At 39.9% G+C, this 15,235-nt stretch overlaps 1 protein-coding gene across 2 annotated transcripts in view; it reads left to right on the top strand.

Annotated features, from left to right (window-relative positions):
* edar (ectodysplasin A receptor) overlaps positions 1-14,162 on the top strand; it is a 53,885-nt gene extending 39,723 nt beyond the window's left edge. The window contains exons 6-13 of one of the 2 annotated variants that reach the window (XM_054787568.1): positions 283-368; positions 2,149-2,226; positions 2,307-2,432; positions 2,513-2,587; positions 7,527-7,599; positions 8,798-9,128; positions 9,234-9,297; positions 10,745-14,162. In XM_054787568.1, the coding sequence (XP_054643543.1) occupies positions 283-368; positions 2,149-2,226; positions 2,307-2,432; positions 2,513-2,587; positions 7,527-7,599; positions 8,798-9,128; positions 9,234-9,297; positions 10,745-11,136 (1,225 nt within the window). In that variant the 3' untranslated portion in view covers positions 11,137-14,162. The remainder of the gene's footprint in view (positions 1-282; positions 369-2,148; positions 2,227-2,306; positions 2,433-2,512; positions 2,588-7,526; positions 7,600-8,797; positions 9,129-9,233; positions 9,298-10,744) is intronic. The other variant, XM_054787569.1, reaches the window with a different exon arrangement.
* Positions 14,163-15,235: the final 1,073 nt, after the last annotated feature.

Here is a 15,235-nt window from a genome sequence, read left to right as displayed (position 1 = left end):
ATAAACATAAAATAATACTCTTCATATTAATGATTTAATACCAACAGTCATTAAGAGATTCTCCTTCTCTTTAGCTTTGACTTGGTTGCACGACATGTTTCGTGCCTTTGGGCTAGAGTTCTATAACTGTCAGTTTAATATACTGCACTAAAGTGTAAGTACTATACGTACCCAAAGGCAACTCTACCTGGTACCTACTCGCATGTGCTGAAAATCTCCACTTGCTCTTACATGCGTCCATGTTATGTTGCTAATTCTTGCTGTTTTCCGTGTGTCATGCAGGTATTACATGCTGGAGAACAGACCCAGAAACCTCTATGGGATGGTGTGTCACTCCTGCCAGAATGCACCGCCCAACACCAAAGAATGTAATCACAACTGCCGCACTATTTCCTGTAGGACGGTATTATCTGTTTTGCGTGTAGAGTGCATATTCAGGCACTGGTGCGTATTAATTAAACCTTTTCAAGTGAGAACAAAAGTGCACTCAGTCAAAATAATACAGGCGTTGATAGTTGGGGGGTCTACTTGCTGTGTGGAAACAGGCTCACACTCGCCTTGTAATTTGTAAATTAGCCTGGCTCCAGCCTGTGTGTGTGTGTGTGTGTGTGTGTGATAATTAAAACCTGAATGGGGTATGAGAAAGATGATTAGTATGTCAGCGCTTGTGCTGATGCTTTTTATATATACAGTATTTTTCTCCATTACGGCTCCTTCGCAGGCAGACATCTGTAGTATAAGCTGAAATAATAAGAAGCTCAGCTATACAAATGATTGACACATACGCAGCCAGTGTGGCACCCCAGGCGAGATTTCACATGGCACCCCCCCCTCCATTGGCCATTTACTTACAAAGGAAATTGAGCGGCATTGTTTTTACTGTTGTCCTTAATTTATAGGATAAACTGTCACTCCGTTAACACGGTTAACAAATTACAAATAAATAAAAAATAAAAAAAATCTGAAATACAATACAAATACACTTACCACAAAATAAAATCCCGTAAATGCAGTACATGAATATACAATAAAAAATAGAGTAACTATGTAAAAATGACATAAAAGACATATATATAACTACAGTAATCCTTCCACCGCTTCGTGCTTCAACTTTCGTGGCTTCACTCAGTTTAATCAAAAATATATGAAGTCATAAATCAAGCTGTTCCCTGTTTGAATTAAAAAAAAATAGCTTATTTAAGCAAATTGTCCACGTTTTTTTGCCTAAGTTAAGCATTTTCAAGCATAAAAATGGCTAAATGAACTGAAATTGATATATAAGGCATTCGGAAGACGCATTGAAAGACGTCGATGATATGTAGTATTCTACATTGGTCACTCAGTAATGTTGCATTAATGAGACAATAGCCAATGCAGGGAGTACTGTACAGAACATGAAGTAAAAAACAAACAATGCTAACAATGCTAACATGTGTGAGTCTATATTATGTCTACAGGTCTTATTTCCTCTTGTTATGTCTACTGTATCGGGAAATAGGAGTGTAAAGGTTCCTATAGGGGTGTTACTTCATATGTAGAGGGCTCTAATAATGTTAAAAAACATATTTTGAAGGTCGTAAACAGGTTTTCTATGCTCTAACTATGAAAACATTCCATTTATAAATAAGGAATCTTACTTTATCACGGTTGGGTCTGGAACCAATTAACCATAATAAAGAATTAGAAGAAGTACTAAAACAATGGACGGCGCTTTAAGTGCTGTGTAAATAATGCTCTAGAAAAAAAATCTCTCCAGAAACCAATGAAGTTTTTATACAACGTTTGCCTGGGTTTGGTCTGCAACGGGTCGTCTAACTTGGCGATCACAAATGTTCCACACTGCTCTCACTTTGTTTAGACCTGTTTAAAAGTTAATAGTGTGTTTGTATGTGTGTGTGATTGAGAGACAAAACCACAAGACCGTAAACAGAGTTCCAGTTCAGGCTTCTAATCTTATGCAGGGAGTGTAAACACATACTGGAAGATGTGTGGAGCCACAGGGCACATGAATGTGTGTGTTAGTGGGTTTGTACATGTGTGCACATCACAGGAAGTGCGTGGGTATATGCAAAAGAGGTCTTTACATTGGTGAAAAGCGATTAAAAGAGCTGATGTCATATACAGTAAATATGTGTGTGTGTTCCATAGGCATGCAGGCCAATGGCCCAATAGAAAAACCTCAAATGGATCCTGGCAGCACCACTGTGTTCCCTCATCTTCATAAAGGTAGACACACGCTTCACCCTTTTTTCTGCCTTGTTCAAAAATCATAAACGCGACTCCACGTGATGTCATCCATGTCTAAGATCCAACAGGAGAAGGTCACCTAGCAACCGCTCTTATCATCGCCATGTCAACCATCTTCGTCATGGCCATTGCCATCGTTCTCATCATTATGTTTTACATCCTAAAGGCCAAGTCGAGTGGCCAGGGTGAGCGCCATACACACACGTGCACTTACGCACGCACGCACGCTTACAGACACTCACACCTTGCATGTGTCTGCTTTCAGCTTGTTGCACCGGACAAGTGGTGAAAGCAGTTGAAGCTCAGACCAACAAGCAGGAAGACAAGAAGGACATCCCTGGTAGGGAAAAAACACACACACACACATTTTTCGCACAGCAGTACGAATATTCATATGCACCCTCGTCCTGTTTTGAATGACCTTGTAACTGTGATGAAACAGACGCCATTTTGTTCCTTTATATCCATCTAATATAGTCCTAATACAGATTTAATTTAATTTAAACATTTCATTATTTTTTTAAATTAAAAAATGAATATAAAATTAAATGAATTTAATTAATTATTGTATATTAATATTTTACAAATTGATTATTAATTATTAAAAATTCTTAATAAATGTGTTATTAATTAAATTAATTAATTAATTTTATTTTTATATTATTAATTTTTTAAAGAAATTATTCAATGTTAAATTAATTAAATGTAATTAAATTAAATTATTTTTGACTTGGTTCTACCCCAAGTGTCATAAACTTACATAAAGTTAAATAAAAAAGGCATTTCCTCATTAAACCTTGTTTGGTTACATAGAAATATAAAAGATTTGGGGTCTTTTAATCATACTGTTGTTATCTGAAGATAATGTAACAATGATTTAAATAAATACTGTACATTTAAATTGAAAGTAAATGTAAAATTAATTACAATTAAATAAAAGTTGATAAAATTAATAAAATGTAAATTTATTTATGCACATTTATATATATATATACAAAAAAAAAGACAAGTGAAGCAAAAGACATTCTGTTCAGACCATCTGCTTTTTGTTTCCGTCTGTTTTCATATCTGCAATATATTAAACCGCTAACAGGTTGTTAAAAGTTTCCGTAAACTTTACTCCCACATGACACCATTTTTAAAAAGGATACAAAATATGCGACAGACTGAAGTGAAAATAACAACAGAAAAAAGACGGCTGTGGCGGCATGTTTGTAGCAGAAGGTCAGACTCTAATTAAAATGTCCATCTTTGCTTTAGTGGCTGAAAATGATACATTTACACACTAGTTGGTTTGCTTACTAAAGTCAACCAAGCAATTAAACCTGATCCTCACCTATCACAGCAAATACAGTACGTTCTTAGGGAAGATACAGTATATTGGACATGCAACTCACATTACTGCTGAGTCTGTGTTACCTCCACCAAGCACTGACTGTTAGTTAGTCAACAGAATAACACAAATACCACAGCAATGATTTTTTATTAAATATGGGTACAGATGGCACATGTGCCCAGCAAGAACCAATCACTGCACTTTGACTTTGGAGACTTCTTATACCATAGCTGCATGACCGTTCATCCCAGTCCTGGCTGGTGACCCACAAAAAACCTTGTAATACAAAATTAAGCTACCAAGTGCTGCAACTGACAATTATAACTCATTCAATACCAAAGTAGTTATAGTTATAAACCCGAACGCCCGATCCCAACAACGTACATATACGTCTTTTACATGTTTTTGGGGCAAGAGGCTAAACAAGGTGATGATGCAACTGCTCACCAATGGATCAGGCTTGACAGCAATTTTTATGCCATGAAAACGGTCACTAGGTGGCAAAAGTGCATTTGATAAGAGCTCGGCAGCGATCGTGAGAGGAAGGAGAGACAGGAAAAGGAGGCCCTTGCATAAAGGCAGCTGTTACACTGCGTATCACACGAAAACAAATTACGCATTTGTGGCAGACTTGTAATGGCATCAGGTTTGAAGGACACACACCAAGTCAGGATCTGCACATGTATTTCTGTGGAACAATGGCAGGGAGGGTACACTATTAGCAGGCACCCACAGCAGCATTCCCTGACCTCAGCTGCTCAAATGTCCACGTTATGGCAAGGGACACGCTTTTTCTCGCTGTGTGCGTCGCTTGCAGCAGCACCCGGAACTAAAAGAATGTTCCACCAAAGATCTAATCTTCCTTTTGGTAGGTTCCATGTTTATATAGCCGTAGAACACAATATTCTGCGTGCCTTGAAAGATCGATCAAAATCGTCTAAAATGGCCGGTACTGAGGGGTTGTCTTTTGAAAAATGACTGGGATTTAATGAGTTAATCTGAAGCTTGTTTTTTTTCGATTAAACGGGTAGTTGATCACTGCTTTCCAAAGTCAAAGCTGATGTGTGTGAATGTCTTGTTTTGCCTAAAACACAAAGATAATAGGCTGAAAGCAGCGGATATTTACATAAAAAAACAAAAAATAATGAATCGATACCACAATTAATTGGATAATCGATTAATAATCGATTCATCTTTTAATTGTTGTAGCTCTAAGCTACCTGGGTGTGATGTATAATATATAGTCTGAGCAAACATTAGATATGACCAGAAAGACCCCTGCATGTTCGTAATTCAGCATGCATAGCCCCACAAATTTGCAGATTTTTGGTAAATAAAAAATAAATCTCAGAAGATAGGCTTTTTGGGGGCAGAAAACACACCTCATTCACCATAGCTTGGTACAAATTTGTAAATACGTGATAATACAGGTCAAATGTACAGCTTACATGTATTTCAGTTAAAAAGCTCACAATTAACAATTAATTTACATGTTTATGTCTTTATGCTTCACTGATAACGTTTCTTCATCAATCACTTTGTTCGGCGGTCCTTGAACGCACCGTAGTTGCTGTATTATCATCTATTTATATACAAATGCTGAATCGCGACTGTGCAGGGATCAGTATGCACAGTATACAGTGTGTATGTGAGTGTGTTGGCTTTGCACGTCTATGTGTGCGGGCCATGACACCGCTACAGTGTGATGAGTACATCCTGGTGGAATGTGAAACCGGCCTGGATAAAGTCATACACCCCTTCAGGCACCATTTCTGCTGACAATGATGCTCTGTTCACTTTCACGTCGCGACTGACTGTTCCCCATGTGCTCAAGAGAGATCCAAGCACGCACACGCAGGCACATTTATTCTGTGGTACACCCGGGCTGATATAAAAATATACTTAATTATATAATTACTAAAAGCATGCCGTAATTCACATAAAACATGTTAACAGGGTTACCCTGCGTATCCATACACGGGCGAGACGCCATTGCTCCGAGCTCAAGCTGTCACTTATAGACGCCGAGTTAAAAAGAGATGAAAGTCGTGGATATGTACACGCACACATACATGCATGCCTTTTTAATTGTGAGGAGCTTAATAGATATAGCCTTAACCATTGCAGTAACCACAAACCTCACCCTAATTCTTTCTTAAAGCCCATTTAAACCTCCATCCAGAATCCAATTTGAACCCACAAAACAGTTTACTGCAATGCTGGCAACCGCTTAGTATATGGTAGTCACTATACACTTTGACATCAATCCCAAGGCCTAAAGAGGTGGTACAATCTGTGAAAGAATCTTTTGTGTACTGTATTGCCAAGGTTTGATTTCTAGAACACAATTATTGACAGGAAAACAGCTTCATTCAAATTTGCATTACTGCACATTTGCTCACCGTGATTTTTAACTACGCATGTAAGTTAATTTGAATTTCATCAAACAGTGGCCTCCGTTTCTTTAGAACAAATAATAGCTTCACCTCAAATAGACAACTCATTTTACCCTCTCAGTAGGTGGCCGCTCCGACTTTTACGATGATAGCACCAAGTGTCAAGGTGCCGTATTTTCCGGACAATAAGTCGCTCTGGAGTATAAGTCACATACACACACAACAACAAGCTGAAGAGGTGTAGTATAACAAGATATAACATCAGGACATACCCGGGAGGCAGAAATGGCTAAATGAGCATAACAAGAAAGTTACCAGTAAGGAAATTCACCAAGCTCCCGATCTCATTGCACATCAGTGAATAGCAGGACCACCATATAGTTGTCACAAGCCAACAGCGCCCTCTCGCGACTGCCAGCGGAAGTGTTCACTCCTTGGTTCATGTCATGTCAAGTATAAAATACGATTTTAAAACATACATCCATCCTTCTTTTGCTTATTCGAGGTAGGGTTTCAGGTGAAGCAGCCCAATACGAGACGCCCACACTTCCCTCTCCCGCGGCTGCTTCGTCCAGCTCCTTTCGGGGGATCCGAAGGTGTTCCCAGGCCAGTTGAGAGACATAGTCTCCCCAACATGTCTGGGTTTACCAGTCGGATGTGTCCTGAACATTTCCCCAGGGAGACGTCCAGGAGGCATCCTGATCAGATGCCTAATTCACCCCACCTGGTTCCTCTCAGTTTTCTGAGTTTCTCCCGGATGACCGTGCTTCTCACCTTATCTGTAAGGGAGAGCCCATCCACTCTACGGAGTAAACTCATTTCGGCCTCTTGTACCCACGATCTTGTCCTTTCGGTCTCTACCCGAAGCTCATAACTATAGGTGAGGGTAAGAACGTAGTTCAGCTCCCTCTTCACCACAGCGGACCAATTCGCCTGTCGATCTCACGCTCCATCCTTCCCTCACTCGAGAACATGACCCCGTGGTATTTAAACTTCTCCACTTGGGGCAGGATCTCATCCCCGACACTGATTCTCATCCCGGCCGCTTCACACTCAGCCTCGAACCGATCCAGTGAGAGTTGAAGGTCACGGCTCGATGAAGCCAGCAGGACCACACCATCTGCAAAAAGCAGAGACCCAATCCCTCTTCACCAAGACAGACTGATGCTGATTCTGTTCATTTAAAAGCATGTTCAATTCTACAGTATATATACAGTATTTCGATATATAAGCAACACCTGACTAAATTGCGGGACCAGCCAAACTATGCAAAAAAACACGGCTTATAGTCTGGAAAATAAGGTAGATGTCTACAGACATCTGTAAAGCTGAAGTTTACAGTACAATGTTTCAAGAAAAAGGCCAGTGTTTCAACAATGACTCTAGGGAGGGATACACATGGAGAGGTAATGGCGCTACCTCCTCAAATTAGTCAATACAGTAGAATTTAGTATTTTGAACGTAATAATATGCTGTATGGTCGCATGCCTCCTGCCTCTAATTTGAAATCACAAAAAATGAACTGTCTTTTTGTTTTCGTCTTTCAGATAAGGTGGTGATCTACTCAGAAAAAGATGACTTCGACAATCATAAGGCTTCGCCGCAGATGGCAGTTAAAAGGTGAGAGATTCTGAAATCTTGGTATTACGGTGGAAGCAACAAACTCATTTAAGCATTTCATGTGGAACATTGAAGTTTTTAATTGAGCATCCATCACTATCACTGTCACTCCAGAACCCTCCACCTGCTCTCTTCATTTGCCATTGTTCACTTGCGACACAATCCAGGTTTAAGCTCTAAATATGTCAACCTGAGCGTCAGGTAACTATGGTGCGTTCAAGGACTGCCGAACAAAGTGCGAAATGTCAATGCTCGATGAAAAAACATCAGTGAAGCATAAAGACATAAACATGTATAAATTGCGCATGTATGCTATACATTTTACCTGTGTTATCACATATTCATACATTACTACTGACTTACGGTGAATGAGATGTGTCTACTGTAGAAAAAATGGTCTATTTTCAGAGAAAAAGAAAAAAAAATCACCAAAAAATCCACTGTACTCACTTTTGGGGATTAACATACTGTTTTGTAATGCATTGTATGTTGTACTATATCACTATTATTTATCAAAGCGGTGAAGAAAAGTGGCACGGCACTTTCACCATCACAATTAACAACAAAAATGTTATTTTTTTCATCTGCTGCAAACACGTGCAGTATGTTACACAGCCCTAAAAAACATATGTTTTATTCAACAGCTGCTCATAATTTAGCCACCACAGAACAAGTCCATGCAGCAGTAATACTCTTGCTGCTGGAAGGCAAGGGTGAGGCTTTCGGAGGTGTGAGGTACACAATACCTCGTTAACACCAAGAGGTGTACAGTAGGGGGTGCGGTGTTTGAGGTGTTTGGGGTTATTTTTTCCAGGCTTCACCTTAATATCCGCTATCACGCAAAAAGATGGCAGTTCATCTTCGACCTCTACCTGCGCACACACCTTATCTCCTGTATGCAGACGGTGATGCTTTATCACAGGAGTGGATGATGTGTGATCAAGCTCTGCTACGCAGCCTCTGGGTTTGCATGTTTAGCATGCATGCCGCTCAAATTTGTAGCCAGGGTGTAAATTCTAGAGGAAATGAGCGTCAATAGCAGTAAATATTGTGCTATAGTAAAGGCCTGTCATTGTATCCTGTCAGAGTGGGAGTTAGATGTCAGGGAAACAACTTTGAATGTGTGTGTGAATGGGATGAAAGCATCTCAGGTCATACGGCGTTGTCATACTTAACTTTTTGTTTGTATGTGCGGCAGTGAAAACGATGCCTCATCCGAGAATGAGCAGCTGCTGAGTCGCAGCATGGACAGCGATGAGGAGGCGTCTCTGGAGAAGCAAGGCTCAGCGGAGACAAACAACCTGCACCCCAATTTGGGTCTCGTCAACATCGGGAACAAGCCCGATCTATGCCTGCTCTCTCTGGGACTCCTGGACACGGATCATGCCTGCAACGGGACCGCCAGCGTTGCTGCTAGCCCCACCAGCAACCTCCCGAGTCCCAGCCACATGGGCAGTGTCAACCACATCTCCGGCACGAACCACATCAGCAATGTGACCACAATCAACAATAGCAATAAAAACCCAGGGGTAGGAATGCGGATCTTTGAAAGATGTGCTGTAGATTTATGATTACAAACAGATCCATGGTTCTGGATCATCTGGATCACATAGTGTTTGCTTTCTACCACGCAGATGTTGCAGAGTCGAAGGAAAAAGATCCTGGATCTCTATGCCAAAGTGTGCAATGTGACAGAGGGTACGTTTTCACAAGTTTATTGGTGTTATTTCACAAGTTTGTGTTCCATGATCCAATTATTTGCTTTTTTGACCTCAGACTCTAATGAAAATTCAGGCCCTGTGCACACAGAAAGCCTCCTGGGTTTTTTTTTTCCTGGTTGAAAAAAATTCACGTCCACACTGTGCCGGATTCGTAAATAGTTGCATCCAGACGGAAACGGATGACTGGGTGAAAACAATGTAATACTGCTGTTTAAGCTGTAAACAGACAGAGATGGAACCAAGTGACACACCGAACTAAAGAAAAAGAAAGAACACATACACATAAGTCAGATGTATTCCGGCTTGTCTAGACTTATGACGAAGTAGAATTACTTCTGCGAATCACTTTGGAGTATAAGACAACTAAATATCAGGAGAATGTCGGCTGGGGTGAGTCATGCCAGTCTAAGTTGTTGACTTGCTGGCTTGTCACTTCTGGTCAAGTGATGGCGACAAGGTGGCGATGGTGTGGGGAGGTTATCGTTATCAGAAAGAAGAAGTCTGCTTGTCTACGCAAGAACGAGGCAGGCGTTGTATCAAATTTTCCCACTCTGGAAGCTGTTTTGAAAAAATATTATTTCGGAGCACCCAGGACGCCGTTTCCATGTGGATGAAAGACTGAAACAATAAAATACTTGACCTGAAAACGTTTCCATGTGGACAGCTCCTCAGTCTCTTCAATAGAAGATTAAATTAGCAAGACTTGAGTGCACTGGAATGCCTCATCAGTGCAGGGTGCACAATGGGTGCCTGGTTAAAGGAGTGCCTGGCCGGAATCAGTCTATGGTGTCCCAAATCTAGAACTCTAGGACTTCTTCAAAGAGACTAAGTCACCAATGCGTGGGTGCTTTGTTTCCTTCTTGTAAATTTTATTCTTGTAATTTTGACTTTATTTCCAAAATAATTTCACTTTATTCTCGTAACTTTATAGGTTTTTTGCAACCTAATTTTCCAAAAATTACAACTTTATTTGTTATTTTGTTTGTTTCTCACGATATTACGATTTTAAAACAATAACTATCTTTCAAATATATGCTACTAAAAGCTGTCCATTATTTTCATTTTTGGAAAATTATGACTTTTTTTTCTTTTAATATTTAACATTTTGCAAAATTGCTGCTTTTTTTAACAATGTTTTTTTTTCCTTTTTTACTGTTGTTTTTCACTTTTCTTGTTAAATTATAGTTTTAGAATGTGACGCGTGCCAATAAAAAAACAGCCGCGGGCTGCAAATGGCCTCCGGGGCCACACTTTGGACACCTCTGATCTAAATTATTATTGGTCGTTTAATTAATAAATTGAATTGTTTCAATACTTTCTTTCACACGGTATTTAATCATCTAAAACAGGGGTTTTCATATGAAAAGGCTCTGACTCACACAGCAAATTGTGACATAATATTATGTTTTCTTGACCATCCCTAGGCCTGAGCCCCACAGAGCTTCCTTTCGACTGTCTGGAGAAAGCCAGCCGCATGCTGAGCTCCTCCTACAGCAGCGAGGCGGCCGTGGTGAAGACGTGGAGACACCTGGCCGAGAGCTTTGGCCTGAAGCGAGATGAGATCGGCGGCATGAGCGACGGCTTGCAACTGTTTGAGAGGGTGAGCACGGCGGGCTACAGCATCCCCGACCTGCTCACCCGGCTGGTGCAGATCGAGAGGCTGGACGCCGTCGAGTCGCTGTGCTCGGACGTGCTCGGAGGCAACGACGTTGCAACGGTGGGGGCGGGCAGACGGCAGGGTATAAGCAGCTTCCACGGTCAGATGGTGTGCCCGTCACTGTGCCAGCCTTCTTCGCAACGCTGCGCCAGTGTCTAAAAACACTGAGGAGCACAGACTCTTATGTTTACATGTACGTTGGAATGGAAAGAGGAGGACGCAGAGAGAGTACGGACTTTTGTCACATGAAGAATGTTGAACCTAAATGACTCAGTAGTTATAGATGAATCACTATTGGATGTTTTACGGACAAATGTTTTGAGACATACCTCTGAATCAATTCATCAAAAAGGGCATCCCTCCGAATTTTAAATATTCACTAAACCAAGACTTGTTGGACTATAGTAAGAGCTTTGAGGAACCGGTTCGAGGAAGACCTTCTTCAGTCCCAGCATGACTGTGATCCAATGCACAAAGTAAGCTACATAAACTCTGCTTGCACACACTAGAACGTGGATTGTGAGCCTGCAGGCCCAACATCAGTGTCCACTGACCTCACAAATGCTTTCCAAGGTGAATGGACAAAGATTCCCTGGGAAAGACCTCAATATCTTGAAGAAAGTCTGACCAGAAGACATGGAAACATGCATAATGGATTTGTAGAAACACTTAACCAATGTGGAATATAGTCATATAAAGTGGAAACTCGTTTTTTGTCATTAAAAAAATCCGACGAAAACGTACAAAAAACGAATCAATTTTTGTTCTGTAAGAAATAACGTGAATCCAACTAATCCATTCCAGACACCCAAAAATTGTTAAAACAAAAGTTTTACGAGCAGAAAGCATCGCAAAATACATATAAAGGACACATTAAACGCTTTCTGTTGTGTCTCCCTTAAACCATTCCCCCTGCAATCTGTGTTAGCTAGGAGCCCTTGTGTTACAATCCTACTAACAGACACAACCTTTAAGTTCGTTCTTGAATCCAATAGTGTTTCTTACCTTCTTTCTCAAAGTTATGGAACTTGTAACTTGGCTTGCAACCGTAAAAAATGCACAGGTTATCTGAAAGAGACTGAAAAATACGGAGTGCGCTTGAACGCCTCATCAGCGCAGAGCGCACAGTGCTTTATCTGAGGAAGAAAGGAGACAGATTGGAGTTGTTCATTTTGTGAGCGTACTATGAACAAAAAAAACACCCATAAATACACATAATAAGGATGATTAAAGGAGTCCCTGGCCGAAATCTGTCTATAGTGTCCCAACTCTAAAAGAACCACGATCCATTCTTTACAGAGACTGAGCCACCAAGGTGTGGATGTTTTGTTTGGCCACTTGATTTGGTCATACGAAAACCAAGACATATTTTTAGCTTTAATTTTCATCAAAAACCGAATGCTACAAAAACTGAGGTGTACAAAAAACGAGTTTCCACTGTGTCCTTGAGTCCTAAATTTACAGAAAACTCATGCCGTAACAGTTCCACTCACAAACTCAGACCAGCCATCAGGCTTTCACCAATGACTTCCTTTGCAGCGACCTTGTCAGCGACCCTAACCCAACCCCCCCCTTCCGCTCGTAACATTTCTCCCCCTTTTTACCCCAATGCTGTGGTTTAGTGCTGCCGCCAGCTTCAGTTAATCGACATGTAACTCCCCAGGGCCACTAATAGGCTAAAGTGTTGCGGTTCATACAGCGGGTGCTAAGTGCCTGTGATTTCCACCACCCAATTAAGAATTTAGAGGCCATTTAACCAGTGAAAGTCCAGTAAAAATGTTTTCAAAAAAAGGAGAAATGCCACAGCAGGGGCATGACTAACTGCCCCCAGCCAAGCTGCTGTACTGCACTACAGTGTTAGACAATTACAGTGGAACCTTGCTTTTGTCATGTGTCCAGTCTAAGAGCTCAGACGAAAAACAACAAGTACAAAACCAGAATAGATTTTGTTCCCACAGAAAATGTTGCAGAAATATGAACAAAAAGCATAAAGGTTCCTACCTTTGCATTACAATTCTATTATAACAGACGCTACCTTCATACTTTGCTACGAGTTCTTTCTTGACTTCAATTGTGCTTCTCACATTGTTTATCAAAGCTCTGGCACTTTTTGTTTGACCTCGTGGCGACTTATTTTGGAGCCGTAATCAAAACGGCACATAGAATACTCAGAAATACGCAGTGCGGTTGAACTCCTTATCAGCACAGACGAACAGTGCTTATTGAAACGAAGAGTGGAGACAGAAACTGAGTTGTTCGTCGTTTTACGTGTATTCTATGAACACATAAACTACACACACACATAATAAAGATGATCAAAGGATTCTCTTGCCGGAATCTGTCTATAGTGTCCCAACTCTAAAAGAACCGCTATTCATTCTTTATAGAGACTGAGTCACCAACACATGGATGCTTTGTTTGGGTACAGTTTGGTTGTACGATAACCGAGACGGTGTGTGAAAACCAAGTCATATTTTCACTGAAAACCGGGATGTATGAAAACCGAGGTTCCACTGTACATAGTTTTTTAATCTAACTCCACTTTTGAGGCTGTCTCAGCACTTATTGCTGAGAAAAGATAAGCACAGCTTGAATTGATATCACAGTGGTCGATTTAATTCCTTAATTTAATTCATGTCAGCAAGTTTAATATGTTTGCCAACAACATGATCACATGTCCTGGGGATTGAAAGGTTAATGATGATGAACCTACACGGACCACTTTATTAAATACTTCACATTGCTAAATCTGGGGCTGGACTCCGGCACTTTAAATGAATCAGTGTGTACATCTAAGCACGTATTCATATATTTTGTCACGGCAATAAATAAAAAGCACAAAGTCATATTGTACTGCCTTGTTTGGGCTGCTCCAGCTTCCATCAAATCCAGCCTAACTCACGACGGGTTGAACATTTTTATGGTGCTGTTTGCTCCAAATGAGCTAATTGTTGGATTGAACTGAAGATGATGAAATGATCCTCACAGCTGTTTCTAGACAGGCAACATCTTACTTGTCATGTAGTTTCAGTATGTCCTGAAGACACCAAACACGGATGGCTTACCTCAGTAGCACCAGCAGTGTTGTTGCTATGGAACATGTAGAAAGATACTCAACTTCATCACAGACCCTAATTGTATATATAAGTTATTATTGTACATAATGTATACTTTAATAAAGATGTATGGCAAAAATGATGTTTGGTTTCTGACTGATTTGTCTTATTTTCCCGCTTTTTACTTTCTTATTAAATAAATCTTCATTTACGTAATATTATGACTTTATTTCTATAATATTTTAACTTCATTTTTTTAAATATTTCAGCTCTATACTACTACAATGACATAATTTTTCTTCATAATGTTATGAGTTTATTCTAGCAAAATCACAACTTTTTTCTCTTAATATTTTGACTTTATACTCTTAAAATTACATTTGACATTACATTTAAAATTTTAATATTCCAACTATTTCAAATTTTCTTCTCGTAATTGTGACTTTATTGCCATAGTATTTTGACTTTATTCTCGTAACATTATAACTTTCCCTGCAACCAAATTTATCCCCAAAAATTACAACTTTATTCATTGTTTTGCTTTTTTCTCATAATATTACGACTTGAAAAAAGTATTTTTTTAATATTTCAACTTCACGCTACTAATTGACGTTATTTTCCCTCATAATCTTACGACATTAGCCTCATAAAATTATGACTTTTTCTCCTTAGATTACTTTTTTCTCTTAATATTATAACTCTATTCCTGTAAAATCACTGCTGACTTTTAGAACTTTGCATTTTTTTTTCTTGTTAAATATTTTTAGCATGTGCAGCAAGCCTACCAGCGATTGGCAAAACTCCGCCAGTAATTGATACGCCCATAAAAATGTCTACTTTTGGCCCACGGCTTGCTCTTCCCCCTCCAAACCCTCCTGCTAACTTGACGTTGACGTTTACCCCTGATTTTGGATCAACATTTTGCAATAAAAATGACTTATTAGATTACATTCATCCCGGGAACATTCCCCTTCTCTTTTCAATTGCCATTGTTCACTCATGACAGAAGCTAACAAGCTAAATGCACAATCCAGGTTTGAAGCCCTAAATATTCATTAAACGCACTTAAAAAATAAACTGTACAGGCACTCACCACTAATGAATGATAATGCTGGTTGATTGAACAGATGAATCGGACAAAAGTTGTCAGGATTAGCTTGCTGCTCTGCTGCCCCCTTCTGTTTTTTTTCGTTGCAGCTCAT

Source organism: Dunckerocampus dactyliophorus, chromosome 9, assembly GCF_027744805.1.
Source record: "Dunckerocampus dactyliophorus isolate RoL2022-P2 chromosome 9, RoL_Ddac_1.1, whole genome shotgun sequence".
Classification (NCBI taxonomy): domain Eukaryota; kingdom Metazoa; phylum Chordata; class Actinopteri; order Syngnathiformes; family Syngnathidae; genus Dunckerocampus; species Dunckerocampus dactyliophorus.
Note: the sequence above shows the minus strand (reverse complement) of the source record. Positions and strands in the feature narration are given on the sequence as shown.